Consider the following 13,168-nt stretch of genomic DNA (forward strand, 5'->3'; position numbering starts at 1 on the left):
GGCTGGCATTCTCCGTAGATGTGCAGGACGCGGGCGTCCCCAGTGCGCCCCGAACCCCTGGGCGCCAGTGGCCGGTCTGGGGTGCATGTGAGCCCTCTGGGGCACCTGGGCTTCCTCTGGGTGCTGCTTCCTCCCTGCTCTGGGAAGAGCCTGGATCCCTACCCCTGGGACTGTGTAGGGCCACGCTCAGGTGACCTAGCGCCGTATCTCCCAGTACCCAGTGCCTGCTGCCCCAGTGGGACTCAGTGACAGCCAGCCACAGGCCTGGGACAGAAATCAAGCAGGACGGCCGTGGCAGTTTAGAATCCGAATTTGAACCTGACAGGGGTGTTGGAGGATGCTCTTGCACTCTTGGTTTCAGAGTCAGATTTTTCTAGCATTTGTACATAGATTTGGTTTCTCTGCTTCTAGAGAAATCCTAGTTCTTGAAGTTCTACTAGGGGCCAGCCACTTTCTGAACATTGTGTCATAGTAAATTTGCAAGGATTACAGAGGGAGAAACAAGCTACCGCAAGGGGTTGTGGCACATCTGCAAATGACTGAGTCAGGATTCGAACCGAGGTCGGTCTGACTTCAAAGCTCATTTCTGTGCACAGAGATGGACTGTAGTTCCAATTATGTAAAATCAGAGCTGAGCTGTTGCGTACGGTGGCTGCTAGCCATGTGGGGCTATTTAAGTAGAAATTAATACAAATTAAACATAATTAAAAACTCAGTTACACTAGCCAGAGCTCAGCTGCTCCGTAGCCACGTGGGTCTGGTGCTATGGTATTGGACAATGTAGGTATAGAACACCTTCAGCACTGCAGAAAGTTCTATCAGCTAGTGCTGAGCTAGAGTGACTGAATGGCACAGACAGGGCTCCGAGCCTGACACGTGTGGCCGAGGACGGTTAGAGGAGGGGACGTGGTGAGCAGGCCCTCTCACCCTGTTGGCATCCACTATTAGCGTCCCCAGCTGTCCTGGTTTGCCTGAGACTTGGGACTTGCTTTGTTAAAGCTGGAAAATTCCCAGGCAACCTGAGGTGAGTCAGTTACTCTGTTTACTGCACAGTGTCCCTGTAGATGTCACGCCTGTGCTCAGGTCCAGGACACAGAGTTGAACAAAAAGCTGCTGGAAGTTTGGGGGGAAGCTAGCTGATGGAGTGGCCGCATCATTCAGGTAAAATGGGAAGCGTGCTCTGAGAAAGGGGAGCATCAGGTACGGTGTACCCTGAAGCCTCTCTGAAGCGAGGTACACCCGAACTGAGAGTGGACATCTGGGATGCAGTTAACCAGGTGAAGGAGTTTGGAAGTGTGTGGAAACTCAGTGATCAGCCCTGGGTAGTTAGGGGTTGGGAATCTTGGGAGGTGGTTCTGACTCTGCTGTGATCCTGCTGTCCTCCCCACAGGCATGTTCCTTTCCTTCCTTGCTTCAGATTCTCTCACCTGTAAAACCAGGCAGTTAGACCAGATACCCGCAATAATATTCTCTAGCTCCACCAGTGTCACCTTTTCAAGTAAATTGTGATATGTCTTTAAAGGTAACACAGCCCTACACTGACAAAGTGTTAGATAATCGGTTCCCTTCTGTTTCAGAAACAACATCTTTACCTTGCTTCTCTGTTAATGAGCTTCTTTCCTTTTCTCCAGTTTGAGAAGGGTAGGGCTAGGGTTAGCCCACAGGATTGAGGTTTTCCTGAGAGGATATTAAGTCTGGCTGTTCAATTCCCAAGAGGTCTTTTCCTTCCTTGTTCACCTTCTTTATTTATTTATTTATTTTAATTGTTGAGGTACGGTTGGTTTACAATGTTGTGTTAATTTCTGCTGTACAGCAAAGTGACTCAGTTATACATATATATACATTCTTTTTCATATTCTTTTCCATTATGGTGTATCACAGGATATTGAATATAGTTCCCTGCGCTATACAGTAGGACCTTGTTTTTTTATCCATGCTCTATATGAGTTTGCATCTGCTAACCCCAAACTCCCAATCCATCACTCCCTCCCTCCCTCCCTCGTGGCAACCACAAGTCTGTTCTCTGTGTCTGCCTTCTTAACCTTCTGTTAGATTTCTTAACTCAGTGGTGTACTGAGCTGCAGCATAAAAAGAAAAAGAAAGACCAGTTATTTTTATTTATTTTAAAAATATTTATTTATTTCGTTGCACCGGGTCTTAGTTGCAGCAGGCGGGCTCCTTCGTGTGGCTCCAGGGCTCCTTAGTTGTGGCATGCGAACTCTTAGTTGCGGCATGCATGTGGGATCTAGTTCCCCGACCAGGGATCGAACCCAGGCCCCCTGCATTGGGAGCATGAAGTCTTATCCACTGTGCCACCAGGGAAGTCCTCCAGGCCACTTATTAGAGTACACAGTAATAATTAATGTTATTAGTTTAAAGAAATAATTGGTTAAAGCTTTAAAATATTTTCAACATTTACCAACATGTAAGCACTCTACCATGTAGTGTCTCCACTCCCCCTAAATGAGGGATTTTTTTTTTTTTTAAGGTTAAAGGCAAATTTATTACCTGGACATAGAGTTGCAAGTACTACAGCTTCATTAAAAATATTGTAAAATATATAAGCAGTAGATCATGATACTCTGGAAAAAAGTGTAAGATGTATATACATCTTCAGCTGAAATCAGCCTGTGCACGGAGAATGGTTAAGCAACATGTAGAAACTATGTTTTGGATTTTATCCTGCTTCAGAATTCGACCCTGAAAATGGCCCATCGTTCCAGGAGAGAAGGGATGTAGAGGGAAACGATAATAAACGTTATTGCTGAATATTATCTTTGAAAGAGAACAGCTCAGTACAATAGCAGTATCTCCCCAAATCTCAGGCCCTGGATTTGGGAGAAAGGTGAGCTCTGGAGTCAGGTCAGAGTCCTTCCACTTAGAGGGTTACCACCTCAGGGAAGAGAGTATGTGAATAAAAGAAGCTCGAGTACATGCATACCTTGTTTTATTGTGCTTTGAAGATATTGCGTTTTTTACAAGTGAAGATTTGTGGCAACCCTGTGTTGTCAGATAATACAAAGTGGCATAGGATTTAGTGTGGCGTAAGTTTAGGTGATGGGCGTTGAGAGGGTGGTGTGATTGATGAAAGCTGCAGTAGTTATCTTAACATTGTTGTCGACAGCCATTTATCTCCTATGTGCTTATTTATTTTTATTTCTTAATTTCTGGTCTAAATATTTAGGGCTGCCCCTGTGACCCTATCCTTTGCGTTTCCTTGTCGCCCTTGGGTCAGAGTCACACTGTGTCACAGTAGCCAATCCACACCCTCCTTGGAGCCCGAGATCCTTGAAGATGGGAACTCTGTCCTCATGTCCGTCTCTCTGGCACCTTTGGAGCTGCCTGGCATGTGACAGTCAGTCATGACATTCTTATTGAGCAAACCAAGTTATTACTAGCCAAAGGCCCATGTGTGGTCACTTTCGACTTTGTTGTTTTAGTCGTCAAGGCTGCTATAACAAAATGCCACAGACTGGGAGCTTATAAACAACAGACGTTTATTTCTCACTGTTCTGGAGGCTGAAAATCTGAGATCCGGGCGCCAGCATGGTCGGGTAATGGCCCTCCACCCATGACAGAAGGAGTGAGGGAGCTGTCTGGTGTCTCCCTTATAAGGGCACTAATCCCATTCGTGAGGGTTCCACCCCCATGACCTCCCAAAGGCCCCACCTCCTAATACCATCACATTGAGGGCTTAGGATTCCAACATTGGAATTTTGGGGGGGACATAAACATTCAGACCAATAGTGCTTGTTATTGACGTATAATATGCATATAAAGAAGGGCACGTCATGATTGTTTTTGCATGTGTGTTGATTTAAAACATGAAATGGCAGATGTTCGGAGATAGAAGGCAAAGAGAAGCAAAGCGTAGCATGCTCAGGTGTGAGCTATGGAAGGGTCTCCCGATAACAGTGTGAATCCTGAACCAAACACAGCAGATCTTCCAGCCTAGCTGCTGAACGCCTCTTCTGCTTAGCACAACCCGAGACAGTTGCGGACTGGCGTAATTCATCCGAGCAGGGCAACAAGAGGTTTGGAAAGGGCTTCCCTGGTGGCGCACTGGTTGGGAGTCCACCTGCCGATGCAGGGGATGCAGGTTCGTGCCCTGGTCCGGGAGGATCCCACGTGCCGCGGAGCGGCTGGGCCCTTGAGCCGTGGCCCCTGAGCCTGTGCGTCCGGAGCCTGTGCTCCGCAACGGGAGGGGCCGCAACAGTGAGAGGCCCGCCTACTAGAAAAAAAAAAAAAGTTTGGAAATGTTCTAAATAAGACCTCCTCATCCTGATTAAGAAATTATATTCTTTTTTTTAAAACAGATTTTTGGTTTCTTAGTTAGAACTGAAGGGTAATGTGAACATATAGAAAAATCGCCTTCCTTCGTTTCCGCGCCAGATAAGGGTCCATACGGCTTTGTTCTGGATTCCCGTCGTAACTTAAAGGGAAACTTTCACAATGTCCGGAGCCCTTGATGTCCTGCAAATGAAGGAGGAGGATGTCCTCAAATTCCTTGCAGCAGGAACCCACTTAGGTGGCACCAACCTTGACATCTAAATGGAACAGCACGTCTACAAAAGGAAAAGTGATGGCATCTACATCATAAATCTGAAGAGAACCTGGGAGAAGCCTCTGTTGGCAGCTCGTGCCACTGTTGCCATTGAAAACCCAGCTGACGTCAGTGTCATATCCTCCAGGAATGCTGGCCAGCGCGCTGTGCTGAAGTTTGCTGCTGCCACTGGAGCCACTCCTATTGCTGGCCGCTTCACTCCTGAAAACTTCACTAACCAGATCCAGGCAGCCTTCCGGGAGCCAAGACTTCCGGTGGTTACTGATCCCAGGGCTGACCACCAGCCTCTCCCAGAGGCCTCTTACGTTAACCTGCCTACCATTGCTCTGTGTAACGCAGACTCTCCTCTGCGGTGTGTGGACATCGCCATCCCATGCAACAACAAAGGAGCTGACTCAGCGGGTCTGATGTGGTGGATGCTTGCCCGGGAAGTTCTGCGCATGCGTGGCACCATCTCCCGCGAACACCCATGGGAGGTCATGCCTGATCTCTGCTTCTACAGAGATCCTGAAGAGATTGAAAAGGACGAGCCGGCAGCAGCTGAGAAGGCTGTGACCAAGGAGGAATTTCAGGGTGAATGGACCGCTCCAGCTCCTGAGTTCCCTGCTGCTCAGCCGGAGGTGGCGGACGGGTCCGAAGGTGTGCAGGTGCCCTCTGTGCCTGTTCAGAAGCTCCCCGCTGAAGACTGGAGTGCACAGCCCGCCACTGAAGACTGGTCGGCACCTCCAACCGCTCGGGCCGCTGAGTGGCTAGGAACAAGCGCCGAGTGGTCTTAAACTGTTCTTCCACAAACTCTTAAAATGGAAATAGGTTGACGGAAAATAAACAGTTTCTAAAAAAAAAAAAAAAAAAGAAAAGAAAAAAGAAAAATCGCCTTCCTAATTCAGGGTCAGGGAGGCAGTGGTAGGGAAAAGTCGGATTAAGAGACCACTTTGAACTAATTGCGCTGTTAACATTTTCAAGGGGCTATGGAAACTGCTGAGTGTTCACAAGTTACTTTTGCAGGGCCCCCTTGAATGTGCAAGATAAGTTAGCTACCTGTGCAGTGATCACATTTAATATTTTTTTCACAAATTTATAGAAAGAATTGATGTGCTTAAAAGTCTATTTTTATAAGTTTGTTAAATATTGCCCTGGTAATTTCTTTACGTTCTTGCTAAGTCCTCCAGATAGTATAAAATAAGTTTCAACCGAAGTTATAAGAATTATCATGAATTCTTATAAATAGCTAACATTTGTTGAGTATTTAGTATGTATTAGCTACTGTTCTGGGGGAAGTTTTATTAAATAAGTGATTAAGAGTTGTTGGAAATACTACAGAGCTCGTGTAATTGAACAGGATTATGGGTTATACGTTTCTAATTTTATTAACAGGGATAGAATGAATCATGGCTAAGAAAAAACAGCATGTGATAAACAAGCCAATAAAATTACAAGATGAATTTACTGAGGAGAAGAAGTAATGATTTGAGTTATTATTTTTTTGTTTAATTAACATTTATTAAGTGTCTTCTGGGTAACAGGCCCTGTTAGGTACTTTTAACTTTTACATCTGCTGTTTTATTTAATTACGATGCGTTTTTCACTTCCAGATAAGATTTCCCATGGGCTTCCTTTGACTAATGAGTTATCCTAGGTCCGTGCTTCACAGTCCTGTTTGCACCGTACAATCACCTGGCGATCTTTGGAAAACTATAGTGCTGGGGTTTCATCCTTAGAGAGTCTGTTTAATTGCGCAGGCTTGGGATTCAGCGGCAGTATTTTTAAAGGTTTTCCTCCCTCCCCTGTGGGCTCTGGTTGAGGCGGGGTGAGAACCACTATGCTAGGCTGTTTGAGATGTTATTTCCCTGGCAGAAAAATATTGCCTTAAACTCTTCAGCAATAAGCAACTATTGCAAACTTTGGGAGTTTGCTGTGCCAGGTGGATATAAGTGAAACACCTGCTTTCCTTTGTCTGTTTCCTATTAACTGGGATATGGGAAGTGTCAGAATAATGCTTAAATGAAGCAGGCTAGAAAAATGTCACCCGCAGTGTCTCAGACCCAGAATTTCCAGGTGCACTTAATTTGTCACCTGGGTTTTGCTCTGGGGTGGTTTCAGAAACATCATGCCAGTGACTTGCATACTAAGGTTTTTTTTTTTTTTTTTTTTTTAAGAAAAAAGTACTCTAAGGAACTTCTACACTAAAGGAAATTCCTTTAAATGAAATACATATGTATGTACACAGTATAGATCTGTGAATAAAAACTTTAAGAGAACCCAGGAATTATGAGGAATTCTTTTGATGGAGGGGTTATATAGGTCGAAATGGCCTCCCTAAAAGTCGTGTTTGCTGTCACAGTAAACTTAATGTCAAAACATTAAAAAAACAAGAGGGAACTAAGTGGTTTGGTGAGCTCAACTTTTCTTTAAAAATTCTTATAGCCTGAGATCCCATAACAGAGATTTAACCTAGAAAATGATCCATAATCCAAGAACATATTCCATCCCTAAACATTTTTTTAGTCACCTTCATAAATAGATTTGTTTCAGTGGGAACTTTAGTCCTGCCTAGAAAATCCCAGGAGTTGTGAAAGTGTGGTGTAGTTGGCGGTCAGGTAAAGGAAAGATTCCGTTAGACCTGCCAGCATTAAGCATTTTCCCCTAAAATAAGCAACGTTTCTGGTAGGTGTGACTAGATAGCCTTCCACTTAAGAACGTTGTCCAAAAAAAAAAAAAGAAAGAAAGAAGAAAAAGAACGTTGTCCCCCTTTTAAAAACATTATATTGCATTTGCTAAGAGACCTTGGGCAAGTCATATCATTCTTTCGGACCTGAGGTTCTTCACTGGTAAATAAGGGGGGCTGTTAGTTTTCCGATGGGGCTTTGCTGAGCACCTGGAGTGGCTTAGAGAGCCCTGGCGGACGAGTGTTGAGCTGGCACCTCTCTGGGTCTCTGGGTTTTGAGCCCTGGCGGACGAGTGTTGAACTGGCACCTCTCTGGGTCTCTGGGGTTCCCGCTCTGGCCTCAGACAGAGCTGTTGTCTGGGGCACCTCTGGATGTGTGCTCATTTGCAGCGAGAGGAAATCCTTTCCTTCTGCATTTGTTTTTGAGGACCTACTATAAGTTAGGAATAATACCAGGTGCTGGGGACACCAGGATATGACCAAAACAGAGTGTGAGCCCTCAGGTAGCTTGAAGTGTCCTGGAGCAGACAGACAGGGACACAGATAATTCCAGTGTTTCTTCAGCTAGGTCAGGGGCTGGGTGGGAGAAGGTTGGTCAAATGACTGACTGTGTATGTGAGCCCTGGGTGTATTGTTTTAGAAACAAATGACAAGTAGAGGACAGTTCCCTCCTTGAGTCACTGCCTAGTCACTCTCAAAGGGAAAAGAAAGAGGAAGGAGGAGGGCCCACGTGGGATGCTTGGGACTTTCCTTGTGCCCTGGAGTGGACTCAGGGACTTGGCCGTGCTGGTGAAAGGGCTGTCGGGAAAAGAGGAGGGAGGATCTGGGCTCTCAGAAGACCAAAGAATTAGCCCTTAGGACTGGGAGGGACCCTGGGAGGTCATCTAGTCCAGGCAAGTTACCCTGGCAAGCCCACCTGCCTACATATCCAGGTCTACGTATCCTATGTCTCTCTTCCTACCTCTCATGCTTGACCTTGTAAACCAGCAGTTTGGTCTGTGGGCCTTTGCAAGTGCTGCCAGTTCTGCTTGGATCCCCTCGGTTGGGCAAATTCGAGCTTGTCTTTTAGTTCTCAGCTTAGAGAACACCTCCCTGGGGAAGTCTTCCTTATACCCATCACTTTCCATCCCCTGCTGAATTAATTCAATTCCCTTTCCTGCGATTGCCCAGCACCTGTACTCACCCCTGTTGTAATACTTCTTGTTACTCCATTGTAATTGCATGTCAGCCTGTAATTGCCCCACTAAGCCATGAGAGCCCTTTGTGGCTGGGATGGTTTAATTCCTGGAATTATTCCCATGGCCACATGCTTGGTACATCATAGGTGCTCAGTAGATAGTTCTTGAATGAATGAGTGTCCTCACTTGACAGCAGCGGCTGCAGGAGCTCAGAGAGGTTCAGTGACTTGACCAAAGTCACACAGCTCTGGGAGACCGAGATGGGACTAGAGCCCATGCTATGAATCTAAAAAGGAGACAAGATCAGATCCAGTTTCTGGAGTCATGGTCCTGGTTCTCTCTGCCCATATAGAGGAAGTGAAAGAAAGTCACCCTTGTTTTGAGATGAACACTTTCCTTCTAGGGGAGACATACTCTCTCTCCTGGGTTTGTCTGTAAGTGTGATGCAAAGACCAGCTTACTCTTCATGTTCTTAAAATAAGACCAAACAAAGAGTTTTGGGGGCTTCCCTGGTGGCACAGTGGTTAAGAATCCACCTGCCAATGCAGGGGACACGGGTTCAAGCCCTGGTCCGGGAAGATCCCACATGCCGTGGAGCAGCTAAGCCCGTGCGCCACAACTACTGAGCCTGTGTTCTAGAGCCCGTGAGCCACAACTACTGAGCCCACGTGCCACAACTACTGAAGCCCGCACATCTAGAGCCCGTGCTTCGCAACAAGAGAAGCCACTGCAATGAGAAGCCCGCGCACCACAACGAAGAGTAGCCCCCGCTCGCCACAACCAGAGAAAAGCCCGTGTGCAGCAACGAAGACCCAACGCAGCCAAAAAAATAAAATAAAATAAAGTAAAAATAGTTCTTTAAAAAAAGTTTTGTGAGAGTGAGTTAGTATGCTTTTTTCCAATTTCTAGGACTTTCACCCAGGACCCTAAAATTTTTCCCAAGTAAACAGCTTGTCCTGTTTTCTGTTTTGTAAATCTGGTCAAAGAATCAGAAAGAAAGAAAAAAAAGTCCTTTATGTAGCTGCAAGACATAGCGAGTGGAGTCAGAATTGTCATGATGTCTCTGGGCATCTGTGTGCGCTTGTGTGTTGTGTGGTGTGTGCACGCTCCATACACGCAGAGTATGGAGCGTGTGCACACATGTGAGGTCTTAGCTTGTGAGTATGTTTAAATGGTTCTTAAATGAAATCCCCTTTTTCTTTGGCCACTGGGCAGATTTGTGATTTTTCTTTAAAAGAGAATTTTAAACCACACTCAGGCAACAACGGAAAGAAAACCTGTACTGGTGAACAGGAGGATTGCTGGCAAAGTAGCAGGAGTGGTTGACATGATTGGCTGATAATGTTCTCCCACGACAATTAGGAAGGGCCCCCAAACCTTCTGTGAATAAAGTGAGGCTGGTTAAGTGGCTTCCGGTAGTCTCCGCCCCCGATGAAAAGCAAAGAGAAAACACTAAGGCAGCCGAAGATTTAATCAAAATTAAGGCCAGAAGAGGGCATTCTTCCAGGCAATAATAAGAGCGTCTAGACACTGCAGATCTTGCTCCTATCTTCACACTAAATGTTGGTGAATGGGTTCCAATGGGATATTGTTTAACTATGGTTTTATGAAGACTCCCTTTGATTCATAAGTATTTGTCACTGTAAGAGATTTTGAGAGTGACACGGATGGTGTAATGTACATGTTTGTTTTCCTTTCTCTGCGGTGTAGAAACCTAAAGCAGGAAGCGATTCAGGGGTAGAATGACTAACACCAGTTCAAACTCAAGTTGAGCTGAGTGTTTTGCTGAGACCAAGACTTGCTGAGGTACCCCAGAGTTCCAGCATCCTTTATCTTAGAATTCTGAGTCTGAAACGACAGCCAATCCCCACCTTCTATGTCCCTGGGACAATGCAGTCCAGCCAAACTGTGCCTCCATCAGAGGAGTTTGATTTGGGTTTGCTCTTTACTTGCTGGGCAACCTTCAGCAAGTTACTTAACATCTCTGAATCTCCATTCCCTTTTTTTTTGGAATCTTCATTTCTTTATTTGTAATACACAAGACTATTTTGAACATTAAATGAGAAAAACGTTTGTGAAACATGCTCTGTAAACTATAATGGTCGGGAGAAATGTTGTTTGGATTGAAATGCTATTGGATAGAAATGCTATATATTGGGTTGTTATTCCTGGTACAGGAAAAAACAACAGTGGTTAGGATTTACTGGAGGCTTTTTTGTGTGCTGGAAGCTTGTGACTTGCTTAATCCTTGCTATAACTCTGTTTTACAGGAGAAGAAACTGAGGCCTGGAGTTTGAGTAATTCGTTCAAGGTTACCAAGTTGGTAAGTAACAGAGCTGGATTTGACCACCCGGCTTCAGAACTAAGAGCTTCATTTGAATTATCTTAAGCTTCGCAACAGCCCTAGAAAGTTGAGGTTCAAAGAAGAGAAGTAACCTTGCCCAAGTTCATTCCACTGGTAAGGGGTGCTCTTAGTCCGTTCAAGCTGCTGTAACAGAGTACCATAGACTGGGTGGCATATATACAACAGAAATTTAATTCTCACAGTTCTGGAGTCTGGGAACTCCAAGATCAAGGTGCTGGCACATTCGGTGTCTGGTGAGGCCCACTTCCTGGTTCTTTGTGTTATAACTTCACATGGTGAAAGGGGCAAGAGAGCTTTCTGAGGTCTTTTTTATAAGGGTACTAATCCCATCCATGAGGGCTGCGTCCTCATGACCTAATTAATCACTTCCCAGAGGCCCCACCTCCAGATACCATCATATGGGGGGTTAGGTTCCAACATATGAATATTGGCGGGGGACGGACACAAACAGTCCATTGCAGGGGTCGATTCAGTATTCGCACGCAGCAGTCTGGCTCGAGAACTAGTGCTCTTAGCCACTGTAAACTTGCTGCTCTTGTAAGGCCCCTCACGGAAAACCAGTTCTGTGAGCCAGGGTGCCCTCTACCCACAAAAGGGCACTTCCCTTTTCTGCCCTTTCCCTAAGCTTCCTGGTACCCTCACTCCCCTCCATTTGACTGTCCAGTCTCTGGAGAGGTTTAGCCATAGAACGGAGACAGAACTGGCAGAATGTTATCCAGCAGTCTCTCCTGCATGCCTTTAACTTACTTTAGTTGAGGTATGACTTACAGACTGCATAATGCACATCTTTTTAAAAAATTTTTATTTTATATTGGAGTATAGTTGATTAACAATGATGTGTTAGTTACAGGTGTACAGCAGAATGATTCAGTCACACCCATAGAATGCACACATCTTAATCATACATCTTGATGAATTTTTAACATGTTACGCTCATCGAGCCGCCACACAGATCAGGATACATGGTATTCCCATCACATAAGTTCCCTCATGCCCCTTTGCTGTTGGTACTGCCCCTGGAGATAGCCACTGTTCTGACTTATAGAAGTCAGATCATGTCTATCATAGCATAGGTTCCTGCTTCTATGCTACCCAGATCCATATATACTTGCTCCACAGAAACAAAATAGAGGGCTTCCCTGGTGACGCAGTAGTTAAGAATCTGCCTGCCAATGTGGGGACACGGGTTCAAGCCCTGGTCCTGGAAGATCCCACGTGCCGCGGAGCAACGAAGCCCGTGCGCCACAGCTACTGAGTGTACACTCTAGAGCCCGCGTGCTACAACTCCTGAAGCCCGCGCGCCTAGAGCCCGTGCTCCGCAACAAGAGAAGCCCCCGCTCGCCGCAACTAGAGAAAGCCCGCGCGTGGCAATGAAGACCCAACACAGCCAAAAATAAATAAATAAATAAATAAATGAAAACAAACAAACAAAAACAAAATAGAGGTAAAAATCGCACTTTAAATAGCGTGGGTGACCCTGTCTTTCCACCAGGCGGGCACCTCCCTTGGAGCGGGCTGAATTGGTGGTGAGCATCTAGTGCTAGCAGGTGTGTTTCTCATAGATTTTAATTATCATACAGCATGGTCCCGAAGTCCAAGCTGGCTATTTCTCCTTGTGTTCCACCTAAGAAACCCAATCTGGTGCTGAAGAAAAAACTGGCTGTGTTGCACTTAATGAGAGATGGTTTGTCTGTCTCCATGATGAGGCTTTACTATGGGATGTTCAAGGGAAATTCTGATGCCCTTCCACTTTCATATTACAAGTAGACTTTAGAGGCTAACCCTTGAGTAAGAGGCGGTTGTAATGTGGACAGAACTCCAGCCTGGGTAAGTGGGTGTATTAGACTTGGTGACCTGGAACACTTCTGGCGACATGGCGGACTGACTTGTGTGCCTCCTTCCTGATAGGAACACAGAGTTGACTGAAATACAACACCTATATCTAGGGGAGCTTATCAGAAAGGGAAGTCCACAAGTGTCAAAAATGAAGAGAGGGGCTTCCCTGGTGGCACGGTGGTTGAGACTCTGCCTGCCGATGCAGGGGACACGGGTTCGCGCCCCGGTCCGGGAGGATCCCACGTGCCGCGGAGCGGCTGGGCCCGTGAGCCGTGGCCGCTGAGCCTGCGCGTCCGGAGCCTGTGCTCCGCGACGGGAGAGACCACAGCGGTGAGAGGCCCGCGTACCCCCTCAAAAAAAAAAAAAATGAAGAGAGAAATCTAAGCCAGATGGTTATGTGAGCTGAAAGCATGACAGCTTATGGGGCTTTTGCACCCAGATGGAGGCTGTAGAGTCTGGGAGTTAAGGTTTTAAGACCACAGCGGGTCTAGAAATGAGGCCTGGGTCCAAGGTGGACTTAGGGTGCCCAGGAGCGTTAAACATTACACGTCTTCATGAAA

The 13,168-nt window shown here is 46.0% G+C and overlaps 2 protein-coding genes across 5 annotated transcripts in view; both read left to right on the forward strand.

Annotated features, from left to right (window-relative positions):
* Positions 1-13,168, forward strand: part of CYRIB (CYFIP related Rac1 interactor B) — a 162,125-nt gene that overhangs the window by 29,469 nt on the left and 119,488 nt on the right. For all 4 annotated transcript variants that reach the window (XM_024129367.3, XM_028500185.2, XM_024129364.3 and 1 more), the window contains exon 2: positions 10,678-10,730. The gene's annotated coding sequence lies outside the window, so the exon portion shown is untranslated. The remainder of the gene's footprint in view (positions 1-10,677; positions 10,731-13,168) is intronic.
* Positions 4,366-5,355, forward strand: LOC102996330 (40S ribosomal protein SA-like). Its single transcript, XM_055091212.1, is given in 1 exon segment — positions 4,366-5,355. A coding segment is annotated over 1 exon segment (888 nt). The 5' UTR covers positions 4,366-4,452; the 3' UTR covers positions 5,341-5,355.

The sequence above is a fragment of the Physeter macrocephalus genome, chromosome 15, assembly GCF_002837175.3.
Source record: "Physeter macrocephalus isolate SW-GA chromosome 15, ASM283717v5, whole genome shotgun sequence".
Lineage (NCBI taxonomy): Eukaryota > Metazoa > Chordata > Mammalia > Artiodactyla > Physeteridae > Physeter > Physeter macrocephalus.